This window comes from Thalassophryne amazonica, chromosome 5, assembly GCF_902500255.1.
Source record: "Thalassophryne amazonica chromosome 5, fThaAma1.1, whole genome shotgun sequence".
Taxonomy (NCBI): Eukaryota; Metazoa; Chordata; class Actinopteri; order Batrachoidiformes; family Batrachoididae; genus Thalassophryne; species Thalassophryne amazonica.
In genome coordinates, this window is record NC_047107.1 from 48,818,602 (window position 1) to 48,844,795 (window position 26,194).

At 40.9% G+C, this 26,194-nt stretch overlaps 1 protein-coding gene and 1 long non-coding RNA gene across 2 annotated transcripts in view; both read right to left on the reverse strand.

The window, feature by feature from the left end:
* The window catches only part of LOC117509951 (two pore calcium channel protein 1-like), a 43,501-nt gene that overhangs the window by 608 nt on the left and 16,699 nt on the right, over positions 1–26,194 (reverse strand). Inside the window, exons 6-24 of the mRNA XM_034169560.1 lie at positions 19,445–19,533; positions 19,245–19,279; positions 19,044–19,102; positions 18,783–18,882; positions 18,589–18,705; positions 18,353–18,477; positions 18,213–18,261; positions 18,042–18,105; positions 15,806–15,850; positions 15,448–15,504; positions 15,321–15,374; positions 15,147–15,219; positions 14,770–14,877; positions 6,804–6,965; positions 4,578–4,693; positions 4,375–4,421; positions 4,220–4,288; positions 3,961–4,063; positions 3,635–3,774 (exon numbers count right to left, since the gene is read on the reverse strand). Of these exons, the coding sequence (XP_034025451.1) occupies positions 3,635–3,774; positions 3,961–4,063; positions 4,220–4,288; positions 4,375–4,421; positions 4,578–4,693; positions 6,804–6,965; positions 14,770–14,877; positions 15,147–15,219; positions 15,321–15,374; positions 15,448–15,504; positions 15,806–15,850; positions 18,042–18,105; positions 18,213–18,261; positions 18,353–18,477; positions 18,589–18,705; positions 18,783–18,882; positions 19,044–19,102; positions 19,245–19,279; positions 19,445–19,533 (1,612 nt within the window). The remainder of the gene's footprint in view (positions 1–3,634; positions 3,775–3,960; positions 4,064–4,219; positions 4,289–4,374; positions 4,422–4,577; positions 4,694–6,803; positions 6,966–14,769; positions 14,878–15,146; positions 15,220–15,320; positions 15,375–15,447; positions 15,505–15,805; positions 15,851–18,041; positions 18,106–18,212; positions 18,262–18,352; positions 18,478–18,588; positions 18,706–18,782; positions 18,883–19,043; positions 19,103–19,244; positions 19,280–19,444; positions 19,534–26,194) is intronic.
* LOC117510437 lies at positions 6,381–6,746 on the reverse strand. Its single transcript, XR_004560727.1, has 2 exons — positions 6,693–6,746; positions 6,381–6,625 (listed from the first exon to the last, which is right to left on the reverse strand). It is a non-coding gene; the product is annotated as an uncharacterized LOC117510437 (long non-coding RNA).

A 26,194-nucleotide genomic window follows, 5' to 3' on the forward strand; every position in this document is an offset into this window, starting at 1 on the left:
TCTTAAAAGTAGAGAGGGTGTCTGTCTCCCTGATCCAATTGGGAGGTGGTTCCACAGGAGAGGAGCCTGAAAGCTGAAGGCTCTGCCTCCCATTCTACTCTTACAAACCCTAGGAACTACAAGTAAGGCTTTTCAGGGAACTTTTAGGACAACCTGATAATAATGAATTACAATAGTCCAGCCTAGAGGAAATAAATGCATGAATTAGTTTTTCAGCATCACTCTGAGACAAGACCTTTCTAATTTTAGAGATATTGCGTAAATGCAAAAAAGCAGTCTACATATTTGTTTAATATGCGCTTTGAATGACATATCCTGATCAAAAATGACTCCAAGATTACTCACAGTATTACTAGAGGTCAGGGTAATGCCATCCAGAGTAAGGATCTGGTTAGACACCATGTTTCTAAGATTTGTGGGGCCAAGTACAATAACTTCAGTTTTATCTGAGTTTAAAAGCAGGAAATTAGAGGTCATCCATGTCCTTATGTCTGTAAGACAATCCTGCAGTTTAGCTAATTGGTGTGTGTCCTCTGGCTTCATGGATAGATAAAGCTGGGTATCATCTGCGTAACAATGAAAATTTAAGCAATGCCGTCTAATAATACTGCCTAAGGGAAGCATGTATAAAGTGAATAAAATTGGTCCTAGCACAGAACCTTGTGGAACTCCATAATTAACCTTAGTCTGTGAAGAAGATTCCCCATTTACATGAACAAATTGTAATCTATTAGATAAATATGATTCAAACCACCGGTCTTGCTGAAATAAGCAGGGATGTCCCTGAAAAAGATGTTGCTTGGACGGAAGCATGTGTTGCTCCAAAACCTGGCTGTACCTTTCAGCATTATGGTGTCATCACAGATATGCAAGTTGCCCTTGCCATGGGCACTAACACACCCCCATACCATCACAGATGCTGGCTTTGAACTTTACACTGGTAACAATCTGGATGGTCTTTTTCTATTTTGTCTGGAGGACACGACGTCTATGATTTCCAAAAACAATTGAAATGTGGGACTCATCAGACCACAGCATACTTTTCCACTTTGCATCTGTCCATTTCAAATGAGCTCGGGCCCAAAGAAGGCGGCGGTGTTTCTGGATGTTGTTGATGTGTGGCTTTCGCTTTGCATGGTAGAGTGTTAACTTGCACTTGTAGAGGTAGAGACGAATTGTGTTAACTGACAGTGGTTTTCTGAAGTGTTCCTGAGCCCACGTGGTAAGATCCTTTACACAATGATGTTTTTAATGGAGTGCGCCTGAGGGATCGAAGGTCATGGGCATTCAATGTTGGTTTTCGGCCATGCCACGTACGTATAAAACGTTCTCCAGATTCTCTGAATCTTCTCATTATATTATGGACTGTAGCTGATAGAATCCCTAAATCCTTGCAATTGAACACTGAGAAACATTGTTCTTAACTGTTGGACTATTTTTTTCATGCAGTGTTCACAAAGTGGTGACTTGCCCCATCTTTGCTTGTGAACGGCTGAGCCTTTTGGGGATGCTCCTTTTATACCCAGTCATGACACTCACCTGTTTCCAATTAACCTGTTCACCGGTGGAATGTTCCAAACGGGTGTTCTTTGAGCATTCATGAACTTCCCAGTCTTTTGTTGCCTCTGTCCCAGCTTTTTTGAAATGTGTTGCAGGCATCCATTTCAAAATGAGAAATATTTGCACAAAAACAAAAAAGTCTATCAGTTTGAACATTAAATATCTTGTCTTTGTGGTGTATTCAATTGAATATCGGTTGAAGAGGATCTGCAAATCATTGTATTCTCCTTTCACACAATGTCCCAACTTCATTGTAATTGGGGTTATAAGTAAAAAATACATATTGTTGCTATTCACCTTATTCAGCCCCGCCCACTTTTACAAAGACATTTCCATTTTGTCTTAGGACTTCCGGTGAGCGGTGTTTTCAGTACAGAATAGAGAAAGACATTACATGGGTAGAAACAAAAACCTTTTGAGAAGCTCAAAGGGATCGACTCAGGCTCACCCATAGGTCATAACAGAGTGGGAAGATGACATGAAAAAGTGGCCCCGATTATTTTTAACTACTTTGTGTTGTTACTCGACGTGGCAGGTTGGCTATGAGGAACTAAAAGCTTCGCCCTGCACAGCACCACTGAAGCTTGTATAAAAGCACAATCAAGTTAAAATACTACTCAACAAGTAGTACCACCATAATGCCAAGATTATGTAACGTTAATATACGTATGGTGTTATTTCATGCAGTGCTTGGTTGTATCAAACGCCAGAAAATTAGTAAAGCAGACAGCAGCTAACGCTAAAACACAGCTTACCCGTTTGTCTCACTAGCGTCCGCCACAGCTTCTTCAACGGAGCGTTATAGTCCAATCATTTCTCGGGTAAAGATCCAGTGGTGTGGGTTTTTTCTCCATAAAATAAAAAGAACAAATATGGATGTGTGGGTGGATTGTCTAATTCAGCAGCTTTAGCCAGCACCGGAGAGCCTCGTCTTTCGATGGAGGAGGAAACAAATTAAATGCTGGTCCACAGCACTCAGATCTCTCCTTTCCATGTTTAAAACATCGTTGTGAAAGCAATAGTTTCCTCTTCTTCCAGTTGTTGTGGCACCCATGAACTGAACAATTAATGCTGCTCATGTTTGGACACTTCTAGCGTACTGTTCCCACGAAGCTAATCATCAGCCGCAGTGGCAAACCGGAAGTTGCTTGACAAAATGGAGCCGTCCCCCTGACGTCTTGAATAAGGTGAATAAACAGGACTGTAAAACCATAAGGAAAACATGAATGACCTTGTCAAAGTAAACAATTTATTGAAATTAATAGCTGACTAAAATCCATTACAGAATAAGTTAATAAAAGTAAAATAGGTTCAGTCTGTTGAGACATTAGTTACACTAGGTTTGTTGGAGCTTCACTTTGGCATGTAGAGAACTTAGAATTACTATCCGTGTTAATACTGAGCAGATGAGCCATAAACTAATGCATTAGGTTTAAGCGTTATTATTTTTTACTGAGTAGTGATTACAAAAAGCCTACAGAAGTTGACACAACATAAAAGTTCCTGTCACATTTGCAGCTGGAATTTCTGTCTTTGAAAAGGCCAAAGGAGGTCCACATTCCTTCAAGGACAGAGCAGTAGTTCTGTGGTGAGGCGGTGATGAGCTCCTGTTTGTCTCACGTCCAAGACACCCAGACTACTTCCCCACTGTGGGCGTGGTTATTGTGCGAGGAACTGGAACAGACTTACTGATCTGTGCGTCAGTTGATACTGTGAGATCCAGGCTGTGAGTTGAGCTGAGGCTCAGGAAAGGGTGACGGGTCAGAGACAGGACTGTCCACAGTCCGTACCAGGGCTTGTCTGGTTGAGGTAGTATTTCCCTAGAGTACTCCTCTACCACTCCTAACAAAATAAAAAAACAAGTTATAAGGAAATAGTAGGAGAGAGTCACAGCTTTTCCACAGTATCTCACCTGTATCTCCTCCTCATACATTTTCATGCTGAGGTCATCTTTGTCCTAGACCTCCGACCAAGGTACACCCAAGATGAGAGCTATGCATGCAATTATTTGGAAGGAAAAACTGATTACGTTCTGATGTAGAGAGCAAAGAGGAACCATTGTGTTAGTTCTTACCCCGCCTCCTGTCCATAGCTTGTAGAACTCCCTGTAGGGAGCTGAGGGAGGATGATCCTGGATGGTCTGTTTATAGAGCTCCAGAGTGGCCAAAGCTTCGTCACGACTCGCCTCGACTTCAAACACAATCCCATTCTCATCTGGACGGACATTCAAACAAAATTACTGTACCATTCTTTCACTCTGCTGTGTGTTATACATGCAGGAAGTCATATCCAACACTGCGTGACGGTTTATATTCCAAATTACTACTCAGTTATCTGCATGTACATGCACATGTGCAAATTATCCACACACACTGTGCATGCATATACACACACACACACTGTCCCCCCTCTGGGTTCTCCAGTGGCTCTGGTTCTTGCGGCTATAATTCATGCGGAACACAAATGCGTCCAGAATGAAAGCCACAATAATGGTCATCACCACCTGGAGAGAGTGCGAGAAAGAATGTACACATGCACAGTCATGTTCACGTACGTTAACAGACAAAGGCAGGAATGCAGTGCATGGTTGCCAAAAGTACTAAAAACCTCAATGGACATATCACAGACGTTCATGCATGTTTAATTACCAAGTCCTCACCATGGTAACAATGTAAAAAGTCATGAAATATAGGCGGCTCCAGTGGCTTGTCATAGAGGTCACTCCTTCCTGTGAAATGCAAATAGCAGAAGTTAACCAGTGACACGCACTGATAAATCACAAGCCTGTGGCGATCTGCTAATATGTGACATTACCATGGTGATGTACCAGTTGTTGACCACAGTCAGCTCAAACAGAGTCACTACAGTGAGGGGGGGGGAAATGAACAAAATCTTCAATTCCATACAGTTACAGGACAGAGGAAGAGAAAGTGGTTGATTTTAAGTGTGACAACACCACCACGATTCCCGGAAGAAAGTCATACCAGAAATTTACATCTTAAAACGAAAGGATTTACCAAAGCTGCTGAGAATATTGTTGAAGTTATTCAGATAATAGTAGCCTCCTCCCAATACCGTTCTGTTGCCAATGGTGACGTTGAACTGTCTGTAGGACTCTGCCACTGTGCTGGTGCTGAGAGGTATTGAGGAAAAAGAACATATTTCTGTTATTCCTCCACATTTGGGGGAGACAGATAATATCAGGAACAACATCAACATGAAATGTCAAACTGCCCTGTTTTTTGTTTGTTTGGGGGGGGTTCCAATAATTTTTTTTGTATTTTTGATTTACAGGTCTTGAAAACCTGATCTTACTACGCTGACAAAGCAGCTGCCTCAAAATATAATTAATTCCCAACTGACTGAGTCACCACAAAGTTTCATCAAAATCCATCCAATACTTTTTGAAATATCATGTATGCAAACAAAAAGACGGGGGTGATCACATAACCTCCACCCTCATCTGTCAGTCTTTTAGTAAGTACATACTACATAGGTTCAGAGGCCCACTGATGCTGGTGCTCATCTCTACATTCCATAGCATTAAGCGGTTGAAGGTCTATGATTCCCCCTGGACAGGACACCAGTCCCTCACATGTCACTTCACCTGACCAGGCTGGTACCCATTTACAGCTAGGTAGACTGAGACTTGCCCAAGGACACAAAAGCTAGCCTGAATGGGAATCAAACCCATGTCTACATTTTGCTGGCCCAGCTCCTTATTCCATTGAACTACCTGCTTTGCTTATTTGCAAATGGAAATATTAATTTCTCCTGCAGTTCAGACCCCACCTTTTCATCATATTCCTGAAAAATCTGTTCTACTTTATTTATTATATAAGCTTGGTGAACTTTCTACAGGAGAAAATATAACCTCCATGCTGGGCAGAACATAAGTGAGCTTAAAGTGCATCTCACTAGTAAATAAAATGTCAAATGAGCTGCCTATTTTAATTAAATAAAGAATTACAAAAATATTGATGCATTGCATTTTATTTTTACCGTAGCCTGATTTCACTGCTGTATAACACTCAAAAACATGACCCTGTCAGGAAACTTGACTTTGATGACATCATATCAGGCCACGCCTCCCAGACACTATTGAAATCAATGAGGGAAAACAGAATTTTTTACAGTGTGAATTCTGTTTTTTGTGGACTTTGATGGTGAATATGTCAAAATGGTTAAAATGTGTTTTACGAGGATGCACTACAAGGACTAGTGTTGCTTATTAGGTGTATGGATTTTCCAAAGTTAATATTTTGAGGAGGAAAGTGAGGTTTTTTTTTTTGTTTTTTAGTGCCCCTGGACAGATTGCAGAAATCAAGGCGAGCACAATGGTCTTCACAGAATGGACCTAACCACATATTTTATTCTTTCATTTTGTGTAGCCAGGAGAACTTTCAACAAAGTGTGTTGCCTCTCCTGAAAGTGTGGAACCAGCTGTGTTTGTGGTTTGTGGTGCCGCATCATGGAAGCTAAGACGCTACGTGCAGGACGCCACATCTGTGAACATGAAGTCAGAAAGGCAACAATAACTGACCACTGCTAACAGGAGAGCTGTGACATGGACCAGCTCCCACCCCTTTGAGTTACTGAGTAAGCTAAGCTAAACCGATGGCTAAGCTGAGCTACCAAGACCCCTGACAAGTCTGGAGAAGGCTGATGGAGGATGTTTTTCTGTGAACAAAACACAGTGCCACACAGTGGAACAATAATTCTACCTGTGAACCCAATAGGAGTGAAATCAGAGACACCACTTTCACAGTGTGTAATCATTACTCAGTCTTATTGAGAAGTATACAATGGTTTTTGTTTGGGGGTTTTTTCTGAATACACTGCGGGTTACAAAAAGGCAAATATGGACATATGTTAATTGCAAAATGCAAGAATTTTACTTGAAAGCCAAATTAAAAATATAGCCATATTACATTTGGAGACAACAAAGCAACCCAGATTGACTGTGTGTACTGGAGTAAGTCATGAAGTGGACTGTAACTGGACACAGGTGAAGTGACCTTCAGACAGGTAATAGTCGGCACCTAAGATTACACAATTTTTACGTCTAAAAACAGCTCTGAATATGTGTGCATTTTTCAGACACTATAACTAATTTTATTTTTCTCAGCTACATCAGGGCCCACACAAGTTAGAGTTAAAAGTAATGATTCATAATCTGGTATATAATTTTTTGTGTCGATTGGTGTGTGATACGCCTTTCAATGTTGATATCACTGACTCACTTGCAGCAGTTGGGGTAGACCACGTCGGCAAAGAATTCCATTCCCACGATAGCAAACGAGTAGTAGAAGATAATTAAGGTCAACCCCAGGCTTGCCATTCTGGGGAACAGCTCAAACATGGTGTCCAACACATTGCGATACCTCTGCTTTATTTTAAACAACCTGAGAAAAGACAATGAACCAAACCAATATTTTAACAACTTCGGAAACATAAGTAGTGCTTCAAATAAATATACGCTCATTTCATTAATGTACACCTTGCCACAGTTGGGGTGCCCCTCCTTTTGTTTTCAGAACTGCTTTCATTTATTTCTGACATAGATTCAACCTGTCAGAAATGAAAAGGTGACCCACAGTCAGGAAGCGTCAAGGTGCATTTGGGAAAAGTCGGACAGCATTCTCAGAGCAGTCTAAACAGTCTGGCCCATTTGTGTGGCTCCTCTGAATGTTTTGCTCAAGTTCAAAACAGTCTTGCCACAGTCAAGGTGGAATAACCATCGTACAGCAGTCAAATGTGCAGTCTGACCACTGTCTGACTGCATTAATCAAATCAATTTTATTTATATAGCGCCAAATCACAACAAACAGTTGCCCCAAGGCGCTTTATATTGTAAGGCAAAAGCCATACAATAATTACAGAAAAACCCCAACGGTCAAAACGACCCCCTGTGAGCAAGCACTTGGCGACAGTGGGAAGGAAAAACTCCCTTTTAATAGGAAGAAACCTCCAGCAGAACCAGGCTCAGGGAGGGCAGTCTTCTGCTGGACTGGTTGGGGCTGAGGGAGAGAATCAGGAAAAAGACATGCTGTGGAAGGGAGCAGAGATCAATCACTAATGATTAAATGCAGAGTGGTGCATACAGAGCAAAAAGAGAAAGAAACACTCAGTGCATCATGGGAACCCCCCAGCAATCTAAGTCTATATAGCAGCATAACTAAGGGATGGTTCAGGGTCACCTGATCCAGCCCTAACTATAAGCTTTAGCAAAAAGGAACGTTTTAAGCCTAATCTTAAAAGTAGAGAGGGTGTCTGTCTCCCTGATCCGAATTGGGAGCTGGTTCCACAGGAGAGGAGCCTGAAAGCTGAAGGCTCTGCCTCCCATTCTACTCTTAAAAACCCTAGGAACTACAAGTAAGCCTGCTGTCTGAGAGCGAAGCGCTCTATTGGGGTGATATGGTACTATGAGGTCCCTAAGATAAGATGGGACCTGATTATTCAAAACCTTATAAGTAAGAAGAAGAATTTTAAATTCTATTCTAGAATTAACAGGAAGCCAATGAAGAGAGGCCAATATGGGTGAAATATGCTCTCTCCTTCTAGTCCCCGTCAGTACTCTAGCTGTAGCATTTTGAATTAACTGAAGGCTTTTCAGGGAACTTTTAGGACAACCTGATAATAATGAATTACAATAGTCCAGCCTAGAGGAAACAAATGCATGAATTAGTTTTTCAGCATCACTCTGAGACAAGACCTTTCTAATTTTAGAGATATTGCGCAAATGCAAAAAAGCAGTCCTACATATTTGCTTAATATGCGCATTGAAGGACATATCCTGATCAAAAATGACTCCAAGATTTCTCACAATATTACTAGAGGACAGGGTAATGCCATCCAGAGTAAGGATCTGGTTAGACACCATGTTTCTAAGATTTGTGGGGCCAAGTACAATAACTTCAGTTTTATCTGAGTTTAAAAGCAGGAAATTAGAGGTCATCCATGTCTTTATGTCTGTAAGACATTCCTGCAGTTTAACTAATTGTGTGTGTCCTCTGGCTTCATGGATAGATAAAGCTGGGTATCATCTGCGTAACAATGAAAATTTAAGCAATGCTTTCTAATAATACTGCCTAAGGGAAGCATGTATAAAGTGAATAAAATTGGTCCTAGCACAGAACCTTGTGGAACTCCATAATTAACCTTAGTCTGTGAAGAAGATTCCCCATTTACATAACAAATTGTAATCTATTAGATAAATATGATTCAACCACCGCAGTGCAGTGCCTTTAATACCTATGGCATGCTCTAATCTCTGTAATAAAATTTTATGGTCAACAGTATCAAAAGCAGCACTGCGGTCTAACAGGACAAGCACAGAGATGAGTCCACTGTCTGAGGCCATAAGAAGATCATTTGTAACCTTCACTAATGCTGTTTCTGTACTATGATGAATTCTAAAACCTGACTGAAACTCTTCAAACAGACCATTCCTCTGCAGATGATCAGTTAGCTGTTTTACAACTACCCTTTCAAGAATTTTTGAGAGAAAAGGAAGGTTGGAGATTGGCCTATAATTAGCAAAGATAGCTGGTTCTAGTGATGGCTTTTTAAGTAATGGTTTAATTACTGCCACCTTAAAAGCCTGTGGTACATAGCCAACTAATAAAGATAGATTGATCATATTTAAGATCAAAGCATTAATTAATGGTAGGGCTTCCTTGAGCAGCCTGGTAGGAATGGGGTCTAATATACATGTTGATGGTTTGGTGGAAGTAACTAATGAAAATAACTCAGAACAATCGGAGAGAAAGAGTCTAACCAAATACCAGCATTACTGAAAGCAGCCAAAGATAACGATATGTCTTTGGGATGGTTATAAGTAATTTTTTTCTCTAATAGTTAAAATTTTATTAGCAAAGAAAGTCATGAAGTCATTACTAGTTAAAGTTAAAATACTCGGCTCAATAGAGCTCTGACTCTTTGTCAGCCTGGCTACAGTGCTGAAAAGAAACCTGGGGTTGTTCTTATTTTCTTCAATTAGTGATGAGTAGTAAGATGTTCTAGCTTTACGGAGGGCTTTTTTTATAGAGCAACAGTCTCTTTTTCCAGGCTAAGTGAAGATCTTCTAAATTAGTGAGATGCCATTTCCTCTCCAACTTACGGGTTATCTGCTTTAAGCTGCGAGTTTGTGAGTTATACCACGGAGTCAGGCACTTCTGATTTAAGGCTCTCTTTTTCAGAGGAGCTACAGCATCCAAAGTTGTGCTCAATGAGGATGTAAAACTATTGACCAGATAATCTATCTAATCTAATCTAATCTATCTCACTCACAGAGTTTAGGTAGCTACTCTGCACTGTGTTGGTATATGGCATTGGAGAACATAACAAAGAAGGAATCATATCCTTAAACCTAGTTACAGCGCTTTCCGAAAGACTTCTACTGTAATGAAACTTATTCCCCACTGCTGGGTAGTCCATTAAAGTAAATGTAAATGTTATTAAGAAATGATCAGACAGAAGGGGGTTTTCAGGGAATACTGTTAAGTCTTCAATTTCCATACCATAAGTCAGAACAAGATCTAAAGTATGGTTAAAGTGGTGGGTGGACTCGTTTACATTTTGAGCGAAGCCAATTGAGTCTAATAATAGATTAAATGCAGTGTTGAGGCTGTCAGTCTCAGCATCAATTTGGATGTTAAAATCGCCCACTATAATTATCTTATCTGAGCTAAGCACTAAGTCACACAAAAGGTCTGAAAATTCACAGAGAAACTCACAGTAACGACCAGGTGGACGATAGATAACAACAAATAAAACTGGTTTTTGGGACTTCCAATTTGGATGGACAAGACTAAGAGTCAAGCTTTCAAATGAATTAAAGCTCTGTCTGGGTTTTTGATTAATTAATAAGCTGGAGTGGAACATTGCTGCTACGAGCATTCTGACAGTTAGTGTGACTCGGGGGTGTTGACTCATTTAAACTAACATATTCATCCTGCTGTAACCAGGTTTCTGTAAGGCAGAATAAATCAATATGTTGATCAATTATTATATCATTTACTAACAGGGACTTAGAAGAGAGAGGCCTAATGTTTAATAAACCACATTTAACTGTTTTAGTCTGTGGTGCAGTTGAAGGTGCTATATTATTTTTTCTTTTTTAATTTTTATGCTTAAATAGATTTTTACTGGTTGTTGGTGGTCTGGGAGCAGGCACCGTCTCTACGGGGATGGGGTATTGGGGGGATGGCAGGGGGAGAGAAGCTGCAGAGAGGTGTGTAAGACTACAACTCTGCTTCCTGGTCCCAACCCTGGATAGTCACGGTTTGGAGGGTTTAATAAAATTGGCCAGATTTCTAGAAATGAGAGCTACTCCATCCAAAGTGGGATGGATGCCGTCTCTCCTAACAAGACCAGGTTTTCCCCAGAAGCTTTGCCAATTATCTATGAAGCCCACCTCATTTTTTGGACACCACTCAGACAGCCAGCAATTCAAGGAGAACATGCAGCTAAACATGTCACTCCCGGTCCGACTGGGGAGGGGCCCAGAGAAAACTACAGAGTCTGACATTGTTTTTGCAAAGTTACACACCGATTCATTGTTAATTTTAGTGACCTCCGATTGGCATAACCGGGTGTCATTACTGCTGACGTGAATTACAATCTTACCAAATTTACTCTTAGCCTTAGCCAGCAGTTTCAAATTTCCTTCAATGTCGCCTGCTCTGGCCCCCCGAAGACAACTGACTATGGTTGCTGGTGTTGCTGACTTCACATTTCTCAAAACAGAGTCCCCAATAACCAGAATTTGTTCCTCGGCGGGTGTGTCGCCGAGTGGGGAAAAACGGTTAGAGATGTGAACGGGTTGGTGGTGTACAGGGGGCTTCTGTTTAGGACTAGGTTTCTTCCTGTTAAAAGGGAGTTTTTCCTTCCCACTGTCGCCAAGTGCTTGCTCACAGGGGGTCATTTTGACCGTTGGGGTTTTTCTGTAATTACTGTATGGCTTTTGCCTTACAATATAAAGCGCCTTGGGGCAACTGTTTGTTGTGATTTGGCGCTATATAAATAAAATTGATTTGATTTGATTGATGTGACTACGTTTCCTCCTCACAGTCACCCAGCAGGCCTGCTTTCCCGGCTGCTCGGGATCTGCTGGGGGACAGCTAACGGCGGCTAAGCTACCTTGGTCCGCACCAACTACAGGGTTTGGCTAGCTGTAGGATTTTCCAAGGTGCGGAGCCGAGTCTCCAATTCGCCCAGCCTGGCCTCCAAAGCTACGAATAAGCTACACTTATTACAAGTACCATTACTGCTAAAGGAGGCAGAGGAATAACTAAACATTTCACACCCAGAGCAGAAAAGTGCGGGAGAGACAGGAGAAGCCGCCATGCTAAACCGGCTAAGAGCTAGTAGCTGCGCTAAGCTAGCGGATTCCTAAAAACACACAAAGTGAATAATGTGTAAATAATTTAGAGGTGATTCAGCAGAGGGAGTGCTTTAGTTAAGGCACGTGAAGATTACACTGTGAAACAAATTGTTATCTAGTTATCTAGATCAATCTAACTATGCAGATTAAACAGCTAACAGATACAGCAAAGCACCGCTGTGCTCCGGAACAAGAAGTGATACAATACCGCAGTGAGAGCCAACCACCAGTAGAGGCAAGTCTGATAAACAATCAGACGGCGTGAAAAAGGCATTCATGACATTCTGATTGTGTTTGGGGGAACGTTCGGCATGCTTCCTCCCTGGCCGAATTTCCCAACATAGTGCACAAATTCGAGTGCACCTGGAGTGCTGCTGGAATATATTCTGCCGAACTGCAATCGGACCGGAATTGTACAGCTTGTAAGTGCATTCTTATTGTTCTTACTGCATCCTGGCAGCTGTTCAGATATTCTTACTGTGTACCACCTACATTTGTACTGCGTTTAGAGGCTCATGCACACGTCACGTGCTTGAATCAGTCAGGGAGGGTCGGAGCACAGTATGGATATTCGGATAACTGTCATCCGCAATTCTTATGCCCTCCCAGATGTGGCATTTTTTTTGTTGTTTGGCATTCTGCTTGATTTGGCTTGGGTCGTGTGCATTCGTACTATGTGTGACGGGGGTCTAAGCAGTGGTGGGCACAGCTAACCAAAACGTTAGCTTCAATAAATGCTAATCAGCTAACTGAAAAGTTATCTTTTATAAGGCTGAACCGATAAACCACCAAAAAATTTATCGGAAGCTACAGCTAACCGATAACTTTCAGTATTGTCTCTGGTACACTCCCAGCTACTAACAAGCCGATTTTGAATTTAAACACCTCCCGCGCTTCTAACAGAATCAAAGGTGATCACAAACCCCAACACAGCCAATGAGTCAGCACTTCTATGTTTGTGCACCCTGCCCACTGCTGCAAAGATACGCCATTTACCTTAACAGCAAACAGAGGTTCAGCCGTGAGGCAGACGTCTTGAAAAGGAAAGCAGGTTTGACTTAAGGCTTTGATTTATAAATCATATTAATCCAGATAGAATAACTACATTAATATCAACTGTGTCATTTGTAGAAAGTAAAAATATAACACATATCTGTTAATTTTAAATAATGCACTAATTCTGAAGATTTGAACACATACAGATGCCCAAAGGGATTATGCGTAAGTTGTGATTCAACAATCGTGTGACATAACTGGGTGCCAGTAGATGGCATTGTTCTATGCATTTTGACCCTGGTTATATCACACGGTTGTCAACCTGAATCAGAACTTAACAAACAGACTTTTCAGTTTCGCAAATGCCTTTTTTTAACAAATGAAAAAAATTACATATTTTACAAAATCCATTGATTTGTAAACACCAACACACACGTTACATTAACTTGTGTTGGTTTTTACATAGAATGAATTAGTCAACCAATCAGTGTGAGCAGAGGCTGAGTTTACCCATAATCCCTTTGGGCATCTGTGTGTAAATGTTCAAATCTTCAGAATTAGTGCGTTATTTTAAAATTAACAGATATGTGGTATATTTTCACTTTGTACATTTTAAGAGTTGACATTAATGTAGTTATTCTATCCAGATTCATTTGATTATAAATCAAAACCCTAAGTCAAACCTGCTTTCCTTTTCAAGACGTCTGCCTCACGGCTGGGCAGCCATACGTATTTATTTTATTTTTGTGGCAGCCTGGCGGCCAGGCCCCTTCTACTGAGACAGAATTGAGTTCAGCTGCCTCACTGCTGCAAAATACATAGCAGACAGGAGCCAACAGGGTTTATAAATGATTTTCACTGTTACTATGTTAAAAAAAAACGTTAGAGGTCTAAAAGTTATCGGAACTAAATTTATCAGAAGCGAATTGGTCTGCTGATGGTTTTTGAAGTTACCTGAAAAGCTAATCCGCTAACAAAAAAGTTATCTTAGATAATTAGCAGTTAGCAAATTAACCGAACTGTGCCCACCACTGGGTCTAAAGCAGAATAGATGAGTGCTTTTGATGTCCAAATTCTAACCCTACCCTCTGAATGTCACAGCACAAATTGAAACTCATTAGACTGGGGAATATTTTTATAGTCTCTTAAGGTCTGGTTGTGGTGAGCCCGTGCATATTGTAGCCTCAGTTTGCTGTTCTTAGCTGAGAGGAAGTCACACTCTTTTGTGGTTTTCTGCAGGTCGAGCCGAACTGGTTCAGGGTTCAAACTGTTGTGCTTTCAGAGGCACTGCTCAAACCTGTCTGGTCACTCTTCCCCGACCTGAGCCATCAAAAAAGCATTTCTAACAAAAGAACTGGCACTCACTGGATGTCTCTTCTTTCTTTCTGTCCATTCTCTGTAGACCCTATAGACGTTTGTGGGTGAAAATCCCAGTAAATCAGAACTTTGTAGAAAACTCAAACCATCTGGCACCAACAAGCACTTCATGTTCAAAGTCCCATAAACCACCTTTCTTTCTTTATCATCCTGATGTTTGGTTTGGTTGGTAGATCCTCCTGACCATACCTCATTTTCTAAATGCTGTGATTTGCTTTAATTAGCAGTTGAACAAGTGTACTTAATAAAGTAGTCAGTGAGTGTAAATGCTGCCTTAAGTGAATGCACACATCCACTACAAGCAGCATGTTGGTCGTTGTTGTGTCTCAAGGTTCTTGAAATGAAGCGCTATCTCCACCTGGTGGACTTTTACCATTAATGCAGGTACAACAGAATTTCACTAAGAGTGGAGCTCTTGGTTAATAACAGAAATGGAAATGACAACCTACCGGAGCAGCTGAAGTGGTCTGAGCACTACGATGAAGTAGAACGGCTCCATATTGAAGGCAAGTGCAACAAGGCCCAAGAAGGCGAACACTGTCACTGAGAAGTCAAACCTGGATAAAAAATAAAAATCATAGCACATCAAGGAGTGGTCCTCGCAACACACAACCAGCAATTAGTTAATGTTCAAATCAGCATTTGTTAACCTTTCACAAAACAATTAATATTACTACAGTATGCAAAATGGCTAAAAACCAGGCATTCAGATTCATAACTGTAGTAGTTAGACTGAAGTGGTCAAGAGAAATTACTGAGATTGACAACTATCCCACTGAAATTTTGGATTCAGTACTTGTGCAGCCATCAATAAGTTGTTACTCACAGATTCCAACCAGAGCTGAAATAAGCCTTTGGTCCCAAACCTGTTATTTTCAACAATACCTCGACACCATAAACTGAAAATCAACAAACACAAAGGCACATAAAAAAAAAACTTTGATAAATTGTCGAGAAGTCCAACATTATGACGATGATTGTTTAACTACAGCAAACTCACTGGTAAGGAATACAATGTAACTCCAAGGAACAACTCTGGACCAGGAGAATCCACCTGAAGGAGGAGAAGAATGTCAACCATGTACAGTTGGAAACACTTCCATCTGTGTTGCTGGGTGAGAACTTACTGTTCAGTGTGTACGTCTCCCCAAGGATCCACACCCCATTAATGGCCACCACTACATCTGCAGGAACATAGGAGATTTTAGAGACTTTGGTCAGGCATGAGAATTTTCAGGAGCTTTCCTGAAATCTGGATTTTTTTTTTTTTTTTTTTTAGGACAATCTGGACAAAGTATTCTTGACTTTATCAAGCATCTGCTTGGCTGCCAAAACAATCCTTAAAACGGCTGTAATTTTGCCTAAAACCCAGGAGCTCCTACAGTGGGTCCCAGATCCCGGCCAACTTCCACAATGTCTCATTATCATTTCTGTTCTTGCATCGTCTCTGAAGAGAGTGGGGAGTAAAATATGAATTAAACTTACACATGGTGTACTGGAAGGTTTTTGATTTCACCAGCAAGTTAATGCCTGTTAAGGAACAGAACAAAGAACTTAGAAACACTGAGTTGAAAGACTGACAATTTTTGTCACACTGCAAAAAACAAAAAGACAAACTAAACAAATCAAACAACCCCCCTCAAATCTTACCAAGTAGAGTTGCATAATATCTAATCTACGTTTCATATATATGAAACAATGACTTAACAAGTATAGTTTTAGTCAAAAACAAGGTCTTGTTTTTACATGATACATCTTTAAAATCTTGTTATGTGAAGGAGTCTTGGAAACATTTTAAGTGATATCTCAGATGAAGATATTTTTTTTAAACTCAGAGCTACTGTCATTGTTTGTAAAAGATGTAACACTTCCTAATACCAATAAAATATTACTGAAAACGATTTTTTTCACATCATTTCAAGATGTTATTTCAAGAAATGAAACAGGCAGATTTTTACATGAAAACAAGGTGTTTTTACCTTGTATAAAGTACAAAACATTCCTTGCATTTAGCACGGCATGTATGCCAGCAGTGGTGGGCACAGTTCAGCTAATCCGATAACAGATAATTATCGAAGCTAATGTTTTTGCTTGCGGATTAGCTTTTCAGATAAGTTCTAAAACCATCATCGGATCTTCCGATAAATTTAGTTCCGATAACGTTCACTCAGATTTTTTTGTTTGCTGGTAAAGTGAGCAAAGTTTAACGGTCAAAAACGTTTGTAAACCCTAAAATCAAACATTTTAGTCCGTCTGTTGTATGTTTGTGGCAGACTGGCTGCCTGTTGCTTACTGATGATGTCATCATTATGCACAAAACGTGATTGGCCGGTCGACGCAGGGAGCATTGTGGGTAGTGTAGTTCAGGTTCACTCTGGACGTTACAGTGAGTGTTATTATCCGCTCGACACAAAAACAAAACAGACTAATTTTAACATTATTTTATTTTATTTCTTTGTGGCTGATATAATTTAATCACCAAGACTCTGTGGGGGGAGAGGAGCTCTCACAGTGCAGCTGTGTACAGAGGGACTTTTCTTCACTGTTTAGACACTGTTTTGGATTTTTTTTTTTTTTTTAAACGATGCTTTATGTGGATTATTTCTTCAGATGAATCCCACTGAAACTAACAGGTAAGAATTTATATTTACATGTCTTTTAATCCACCAATCAATGCATTAAAGGACATATTTCGGTTGTTTAAGCCGCAGGGTTCAAAGCATTTGAAAAAAGCAGCAGCAAATTCCTTGCAACTGAACATTGTTCTTAAACTGCTGGACTATTTTTTCACGCAGCTGTTCACAAAGTGGTGATCCTCACCCCATCTTTGCTTGTGAATGGATGAGCCTTTTGGGGATGCTCCTTTTATACCCAATCATGACACTCACCTGTTTCCAATTAGGTGTTCTTTGATCATTCAACTTTCCCAGTCTTTTGTTGCCCCGTCCCAACTTTTTTGAAACGTGTTGCAGGCATCCATTTCAATATGAGCAAATATTTGCACAAAAACAACAAAGTTTATCAGTTTGAACATTAAATATCTTGTCTTTGTGATGTATTCAATTGAATACAGGTTGAAGAGGATTTTCAAATCATTATATTCTGTTTTTATTTACATTTTACATAACATCCCAACTTCACTGGGGTTGTACAGAGACATCCTGGATAAAAACTACAAAGTGTTCTTCACCTCAGACTGGTGCAATGGTTCATCTTTCAGCAGGTCAATGACCCTAACCACGCAGTCAAGATATCAAAGGAGTGGCTTCAGGACAACTCTGTGAGTGGCTCAGCAGAGCCCAGACCTGAATCTGATTGAACATCTCTGGAGAGATCTGAAAATGGCTGTACACTGATGTTCTCCATCCAACCTGATGGAGCTTGAGAGGTGCTGCAAAGAGGAATGGGCAAAACCGCCCAAAGACAGGTGCGCCAAGCTTGTGACATCATATTCAAGAGGACTTGAAGCTGTAATTGCTGCCAAAGGCGCATCAACAAGTACTGAGCAAAGGGTGTGAATACTTAAGTACAGGTGATTTCTCTGTTTTTTAGTTTTAATAAATTTGCAAACAAATAAAAAAACTTTTCCATGTTGTCATTATGGGGTGTTGTGAGTATAAATTTGAGGGAAAAAATAAATTTACTCCATTTTGGAATAAGGATGTAACAAGAAAATGTGGAAAAAGTGAAGCACTATGAATACTTTTTGGATGCACTGTACCTTTGAAAATAAGGAAAGTCGTGTGTGGGAGGTCATCAAACCAATGTTCGCCACTACGCCGTGCCTGGAGGAAAAACAAAAGACAAACAAACAAAGAAACAGGTATTTGTTAAAAATGAGGGAAAGGGACAAAAATCAAAACAGTGTAAGTTTAATAATCAAGAACTTTACCTTCCATTTAAGGCCATTGACCTCATAGAATTTGTAAAAGTCTTGCAGACTGTAACAGAGCAGATTCACTTTAAACTACACTGTAAGAAAATGTGAAGTTGCTGTTAAAGATATGACTGTAAGTGGAAAATATTTGTGACCTGAGTATAGGAGCCCCTAAGGTGTTCAGAGCTTTATATGTGAGGAAGCGGTCTCTAGCAGACATATGTGGTCTGTAAAAACGCATCAGACCATCAAACTGTTTCAGTGACACGCCCATTGGCCTCTGCAGAGAAAACACACACCACAGACAAATAAAATAATTGCACAAGTTGTGAACAATTAATACTGAACTGCCAGATTACACGTTTCACTACACAGATCAGTGAAGACCAACCTGACGGCTGACCAACAGCTGAAAGGCGTGATCGACTGCAGAGCGTTTGTGAAGCAGCAGTGATTTAAACTTCATCTTCTCAACATCGTTGAAGGTATCAAAGACCACTGCCAGGAGCTAGAGAAGGATAAATAGTAGTGGGAGAATCACAATCAAAAAGAAAAATGTAACATCATGTTGTGAAGCTGATGTACCAGGTTCATTATGAAGTAGAGCTCTATGGAGAGGTAAACAATGAAGAAGACACAGGACCAGCGGTTGTTGGAGTATGCTGGCATCATCACATCTGGGAAACTAGAGGAGAAGAAAGAAAACCATGTGATACAAAATTATCTGGAATCAGCATCAACCACACACGTCAAAGTTAACACACGGGTGCTAGATTAAGAAGGTGGATATGTGCTGCACACATGCTCATGTATGTAAAAATAACTGAACAAAAGCAAAGTACTTACTTTGCTGTAGTCAGCAAGACAAACAGACTAACAAGACTGTTCTCCAGAGTGCTGAAGTACTGTACAGACCAGAAAAAAGTCAGGAAATCTAACAACTATGTGCAGGAAAAAATAAATAAATAAATAAAGATCCAGTACAGTGAAAAGAACCACTCACAACTTTAATACAAACGCACCCAAAACTGCCAATACTCAACATACCGGGTCAGCCTTGTTTGGAGAGAAGAGACAAAAACCTGGGAAAAGAGACCACAGAGAGAGAGAAAGAAAGAGGGAGGGGGAGAGGGAGAGAGAGCGAGCGCGCGAGAGAGAGAGATAAATGTTTCAAAAAGCCAACACCTGCATAAAGAGTCTTATAATATTTGAATAATCAAAGGCAAAAAAAAGAAAAGTGATCTTACCCAAGATAGCAAAGATAACCATGAAGAAGAGCAGCAGTAGCAGAATGTCAATAAAAGGTGGGAGTGACTGGAAAATCTGACGTAAATTTCTGATTGGGAAAAAAAAAGTGTCACTGGCAAAGCATTAAAAAAAATTAATTTGAAGGACCAACTTTACAATGTGATGTTGGAAGATATTGAATCCAATCAACAAGCACCACAGTGTATTTTTTTTTTCAAAGAGCGAGCTGAAAGGACAAATTTACATTTTAAAACCTTTAAAACAAAACCATATTCACAACCTTTGATGACTGCTTTGTTTTTGAGAATACTTGTTATGGACATCTCCCACATATATATGTTCTGTTCATTAAAATTCAATTCAATTCAATTCAATTTTATTTATATAGCGCCAAATCACAACAAACAGTTGCCCCAAGGCGCTTTATATTGTAAGGCAAGGCCATACAATAATTACGTAAAAACCCCAAAGGTCAAAACGACCCCCTGTGAGCAAGCACTTGGCGACAGTGGGAAGGAAAAACTCCCTTTTAACAGGAAGAAACATCCAGCAGAACCAGGCTCAGGGAGGGGCAGTCTTCTGCTGGGACTGGTTGGGGCTGAGGGAGAGAACCAGGAAAAAGACATGCTGTGGAGGGGAGCAGAGATCAATCACTAATGATTAAATGCAGAGTGGTGCATACAGAGCAAAAAGAGAAAGAAACACTCAGTGCATTATGGGAACCCCCCAGCAGTCTAAGTCTATAGCAGCATAACTAAGGGATGGTTCAGGGTCACCTGATCCAGCCCTAACTATAAGCTTTAGCAAAAAGGAAAGTTTTAAGCCTAATCTTAAAAGTAGAGAGGGTGTCTGTCTCCCTGATCCGAATTGGGAGGTGGTTCCACAGGAGAGGAGCCTGAAAGCTGAAGGCTCTGCCTCCCATTCTACTCTTAAAAACCCTAGGAACTACAAGTAAGGCTTTTCAGGGAACTTTTAGGACAACCTGATAATAATGAATTACAATAGTCCAGCCTAGAGGAAATAAATGCATGAATTAGTTTTTCAGCATCACTCTGAGACAAGACCTTTCTAATTTTAGAGATATTGCGTAAATGCAAAAAAGCAGTCTTACATATTTGTTTAATATGCGCTTTGAATGACATATCCTGATCAAAAATGACTCCAAGATTACTCACAGTATTACTAGAGGTCAGGGTAATGCCATCCAGAGTAAGGATCTGGTTAGACACCATGTTTCTAAGATTTGTGGGGCCAAGTACAATAACTTCAGTTTTTATCTGAGTTTAAAAGCAGGAAATTAGAGGTCATCCATGTCCTTATGTCTGTAAGACAATCCTGCAGTTTAGCTAATTGGTGTGTGTCCTCTGGCTTCATGGATAGATAAAGCTGGGTATCATCTGCGTAACAATGAAAATTTAAGCAATGCCGTCTAATAATACTGCCTAAGGGAAGCATGTATAAAGTGAATAAAATTGGTCCTAGCACAGAACCTTGTGGAACTCCATAATTAACCTTAGTCTGTGAAGAAGATTCCCCATTTACATGAACAAATTGTAATCTATTAGATAAATATGATTCAAACCACCGCAGCGCAGTGCCTTTAATACCTATGGCATGCTCTAATCTCTGTAATAAAATTTTATGGTCAACAGTATCAAAAGCAGCACTGAGGTCTAACAGAACAAGCACAGAGATGAGTCCACTGTCTGAGGCCATAAGAAGATCATTTGTAACCTTCACTAATGCTGTTCTGTACTATGATGAATTCTAAAACCTGACTGAAACTCTTCAAATAGACCATTCCTCTGCAGATGATCAGTTAGCTGTTTTACAACTACCGTTCCAAGAATTTTTGAGAGAAAAGGAAGGTTGGAGATTGGCCTATAATTAGCTAAGATAGCTGGGTCAAGTGATGGCTTTTTAAGTAATGGTTTAATTACTGCCACCTTAAAAGCCTGTGGTACATAGCCAACTAATAAAGATAGATTGATCATATTTAAGATCGAAGCATTAAATAATGGTAGGGCTTCCTTGAGCAGCCTGGTAGGAATGGGGTCCAATAGACATGTTGATGGTTTGGATGAAGTAACTAATGAAAATAACTCAGACAGAACAATCTGAGAGAAAGAGTCTAACCAAATACCGGCATCACTGAAAGCAGCCAAAGATAACGATACATCTTTGGGATGGTTATGAGTAATTTTTTCTCTAATAGTTAAAATTTTATTAGCAAAGAAAGTCATGAAGTCATTACTAGTTAAAGGAATACTCGGCTCAATAGAGCTCTGACTCTTTGTCTGCTTTAAGCTGCGAGTTTGTGAGTTATACCACGGAGTCAGGCACTTCTGATTTAAAGCTCTCTTTTTCAGAGGAGCTACAGCATCCAAAGTTGTCTTCAATGAGGATGTAAAACTATTGACGAGATACTCTATCTCACTTACAGAGTTTAGGTAGCTACTCTGCACTGTGTTGGTATATGGCATTAGGGAACATAAAGAAGGAAACATATCCTTAAACCTAGTTACAGCGCTTTCTGAAAGACTTCTAGTGTAATGAAACTTATTCCCCACTGCTGGGTAGTCCATCAGAGTAAATGTAAATGTTATTAAGAAATGATCAGACAGAAGGGAGTTTTCAGGAAATACTGTTAAGTCTTCAATTTCTATACCATAAGTCAGAACAAGATCTAAGATATGATTAAAGTGGTGGGTGGACTCATTTACATTTTGAGCAAAGCCAATTGAGTCTAATAATAGATTAAATGCAGTGTTGAGGCTGTCATTCTCAGCATCTGTGTGGATGTTAAAATCGCCCACTATAATTATCTTATCTGAGCTAAGCACTAAGTCAGACAAAATAGACCACATTTAACTGTTTTAGTCTGTGGTGCAGTTGAAGGTGCTATATTATTTTTTCTTTTTGAATTTTTATGCTTAAATAGATTTTTGCTGGTTATTGGTGGTCTGGGAGCAGGCACCGTCTCTACGGGGATGGGGTAATGAGGGGATGGCAGGGGGAGAGAAGCTGCAGAGAGGTGTGTAAGACTACAACTCTGCTTCCTGGTCCCAACCCTGGATAGTCACGGTTTGGAGGATTTAAGAAAATTGGCCAGATTTCTAGAAATGAGAGCTGCTCCATCCAAAGTGGGATGGATGCCGTCTCTCCTAACAAGACCAGGTTTTCCCCAGAAGCTTTGCCAATTATCTATGAAGCCCACCTCATTTTTTGGACACCACTCAGACAGCCAGCAATTCAAGGAGAACATGCGGCTAAACATGTCACTCCCGGTCCGATTGGGGAGGGGCCCAGAGAAAACTACAGAGTCCGACATTGTTTTTGCAAAGTTACACACCGATTCAATGTTAATTTTAGTGACCTCCGATTGGCGTAACCGGGTGTCATTACTGCCGACGTGAATTACAATCTTACCAAATTTACGCTTAGCCTTAGCCAGCAGTTTCAAATTTCCTTCAATGTCGCCTGCCCCCAGAAGACAACTGACTATGGTTGCTGGTGTCGCTAACTTCACATTTCTCAAAACAGAGTCGCCAATAACCAGAGTTTGATCCTCGGCGGGTGTGTCGCCGAGTGGGGAAAAATGGTTAGAAATGTGAACAGGTTGGCGGTATACACGGGGCTTCTGTTTAGGGCTGCGCTTCCTCCTCACAGTCACCCAGTCGGCCTGCTTTCCCGGCTGCTCGGGATCTGCCAGAGGGAAACTAACGGCGGCTAAGCTACCTTGGTCCGCACCGACTAAAGGGGCCTGGCTAGCTGTAGAATTTTCCACGGTGCGGAGCCGAGTCTCCAATTCGCCCAGCCTGGCCTCCAAAGCTACGAATAAGCTACACTTATTACAAGTACCATTACTACTAAAGGAGGCCGAGGAATAACTAAACATTTCACACCCAGAGCAGAAAAGTGCGGGAGAGACAGGAGAAGCCGCCATGCTAAACCGGCTAAGAGCTATTAGCTGTGCTAAGCTAGCGGATTCCTAAAAACACGCAAAGTGAATAACGTGTAAATAATTTAGAGGTGATTCAGCAGAGGGAGTGCTTTAGTTAAGGCACGTGAAGATTACACTGTGAAACAAATCGTTATCTAGGTAACTAGATCAATCTAACTGCGCAGATTAAACAGCTAACAGATACAGCAAAACAGCAAAACACCGCTGTGCTCCGGAACAGGAAGTGATACAATACCGCAGTGAGAGCCAACCACCAGTAGAGGCAAGCAAAATGAGTTGCAATCTTGTAACACGTTCCAAAAACTGACAATTACAATGCTTGGATTTCAGAAACTAAATTTTGTCAGCGTTTTGACATTGCTAAAGCCATACAACTTTAACGTGGAACACAAAATGGCAAACGCTAAAATAACAAGTCAGTTTTGAATGCAAATTCAAGGTACGCTGAGTTTATTTAGAGGTCAACTGGAGTAGGGGTGGTGACCAAGTGGTTAGTGTGCTTGGTTTCAGTGTGGAAGGTTCTCGGTTCAAATCCCACCCCTGCCACATGTCTCATGTAATGTGGAGTTGCGTCAGGAAGGGCATCTGGTGTAAAACCTGTCCCAATTCAACACGCACATCCACCTTGGATTTGCTGTGGCGACTCTGAGTGCAAATAAGGGAGCAGCCGAAGGTACTTATTATTTAGAGGTCAACTGGAATTTACCTCTCATGTTTCAGGGCCTTGATTGTTGCAATGTTTTATTATGGCTAAGGTTGCATTAAAATTTTATACACACACATAGAATACATGCATACATACATATGTATACATACACATATACACACACACACACACACACACACACACACACACACACACACACACACACACACACACACACACACACACACACAACAAACCTATATCTTAATAGCCAAGTTCCCTCTGTGTACGTGTATGCGTGTGTGCATGTGTATGGCTTCGATCATGGACAAACAGAGGAGAGCTGACATTTACCATTTGGAAGACGTGCGGGCGGATTGCAGCGTCGGCTCGCAGCCGCTGCGACGCTCCGCCACAGGAAAAACACCTCTGTTGGAAGCCTTAAGGACAAGTTGGAACATGTCCAGCTGTTAAACAATTTCTCATATACTCACTCCACTGAAAGCCATCAAAAGCCGCCTGGATTTTACAAATGGTTATCAACACCGCCACACCGCGCATCCCGACGCGCGGACCTGTCCGCACGTCTTTCATTAAAAAAATCTCCTTTAACAGTGGAATATCCGGATAAAATACTGAAACCGACTTCTTCTGAAACTTCTCTGTTCTCTCACGACGTCCTGGATCAATAGAGCCTGAAATGTGGAGGTTTTCAGCTTGAAACAGGCTTTGATCAAACAAAAGCGCCAGTCTCAGACAAAGGAATTCCAATGAGGGGCTGGACGACTCCTCCCACAAGGAGTGCTCACAGGCGAATGACGTCACCGACAGGCGTGGAAAAACTCACGCATGCGCATGAGGGTTCAAGCATGTCTGACGTAAAAACATATGAATGAAATCCATATAGTTTTTGAAAAAAATAAAAAGGACCTATACTTTATTGACAGCCCTCGTATTAAAAGCCAAGTGGCCTCTGTGTACATACGCGTGTGCGCGCGCACCTTCGAACAGACAAACAGAGGAGAGCTGACATTTGCCATTTGGTATGCTTATGTATTTTGGGTCAAGGATGAACCCCGTCAAACCAGAATGTTGATAGCACTAATATTTTTGGAGAAACTACGGATATTAGCTAACAACAGTGAACAAGGGATGTTGATAATTACATTGTGGACTCACGTCATTCCAGCAGGGGGCAGTCATTCATCTATATATTAAAAGCCAAGTGGCCTCTGTGTATACAGTATGTGACAAACAGGGAAGAAATGACATTTGCCGTTTGGCATGCTTATTTATTTTGGGTCAAGGATGAATGCCATCAAAACAGAATTTTGCTAGGACTAATAATTTTGGAGAAATTACAGATATTACGTAACACTGAATAGACATTGGTAATTACATTCTGGACTCACACCATTCCAAATCATTACAGAAACTTTGCATAATTTATTACCATCCATCCATCCATCCATTTTCTTCCGCTTTATCCGGAGTCGGGTCGCGGGGACAGCAGCTCAAGCAAAGCCGCCCAGACCTCCCGATCCACACATACCTCTCCCAGCTCCTCCGGGGGAACCCCAAGGCGTTCCCAAGCCAGCCGAGAGATGTAGTCCCTCCAGCGTGTCCTGGGTCTTCCCCGGGGCCTCCTCCCAATGGGACGTGCCCGGAACACCTCTCCAGCGAGGCGTCCAGGGGGCATCCAGAAAAGATGCCCGAGCCACCTCAACTGACTCCTTTCGACGTGGAGGAGCAGCGGCTCGATTCCGAGCTCCTCCCGAGTGATAATTTATTACCACTCTTGAAAAATGTCAGCTACCTATTTTATAAACATACCCAATCTAGAGCCTGTGGATCCCCACGGGCAACATGTCAGTTTATTCTTTAAGTATTTCTTCAAGCTGTTTATGACTCCAGTCGTGGCGAATCAGATCTATTTAAATGTGAATCACAGCTTATTGTTATTTTTATCAACCACTTGCCATAGCTGCTTCAAACTCCATCTCCTGCCCAACTTAACAGCTGCACTGGGAATGTTTAGTTAATTAAGAGCTGGGAGACACCAGCTTGTAATTAACTGAACACATCAATCAGTAAGCATTGGCAGTTTGTATAACCTGTTTTGTGGAATAAACTGCCTGT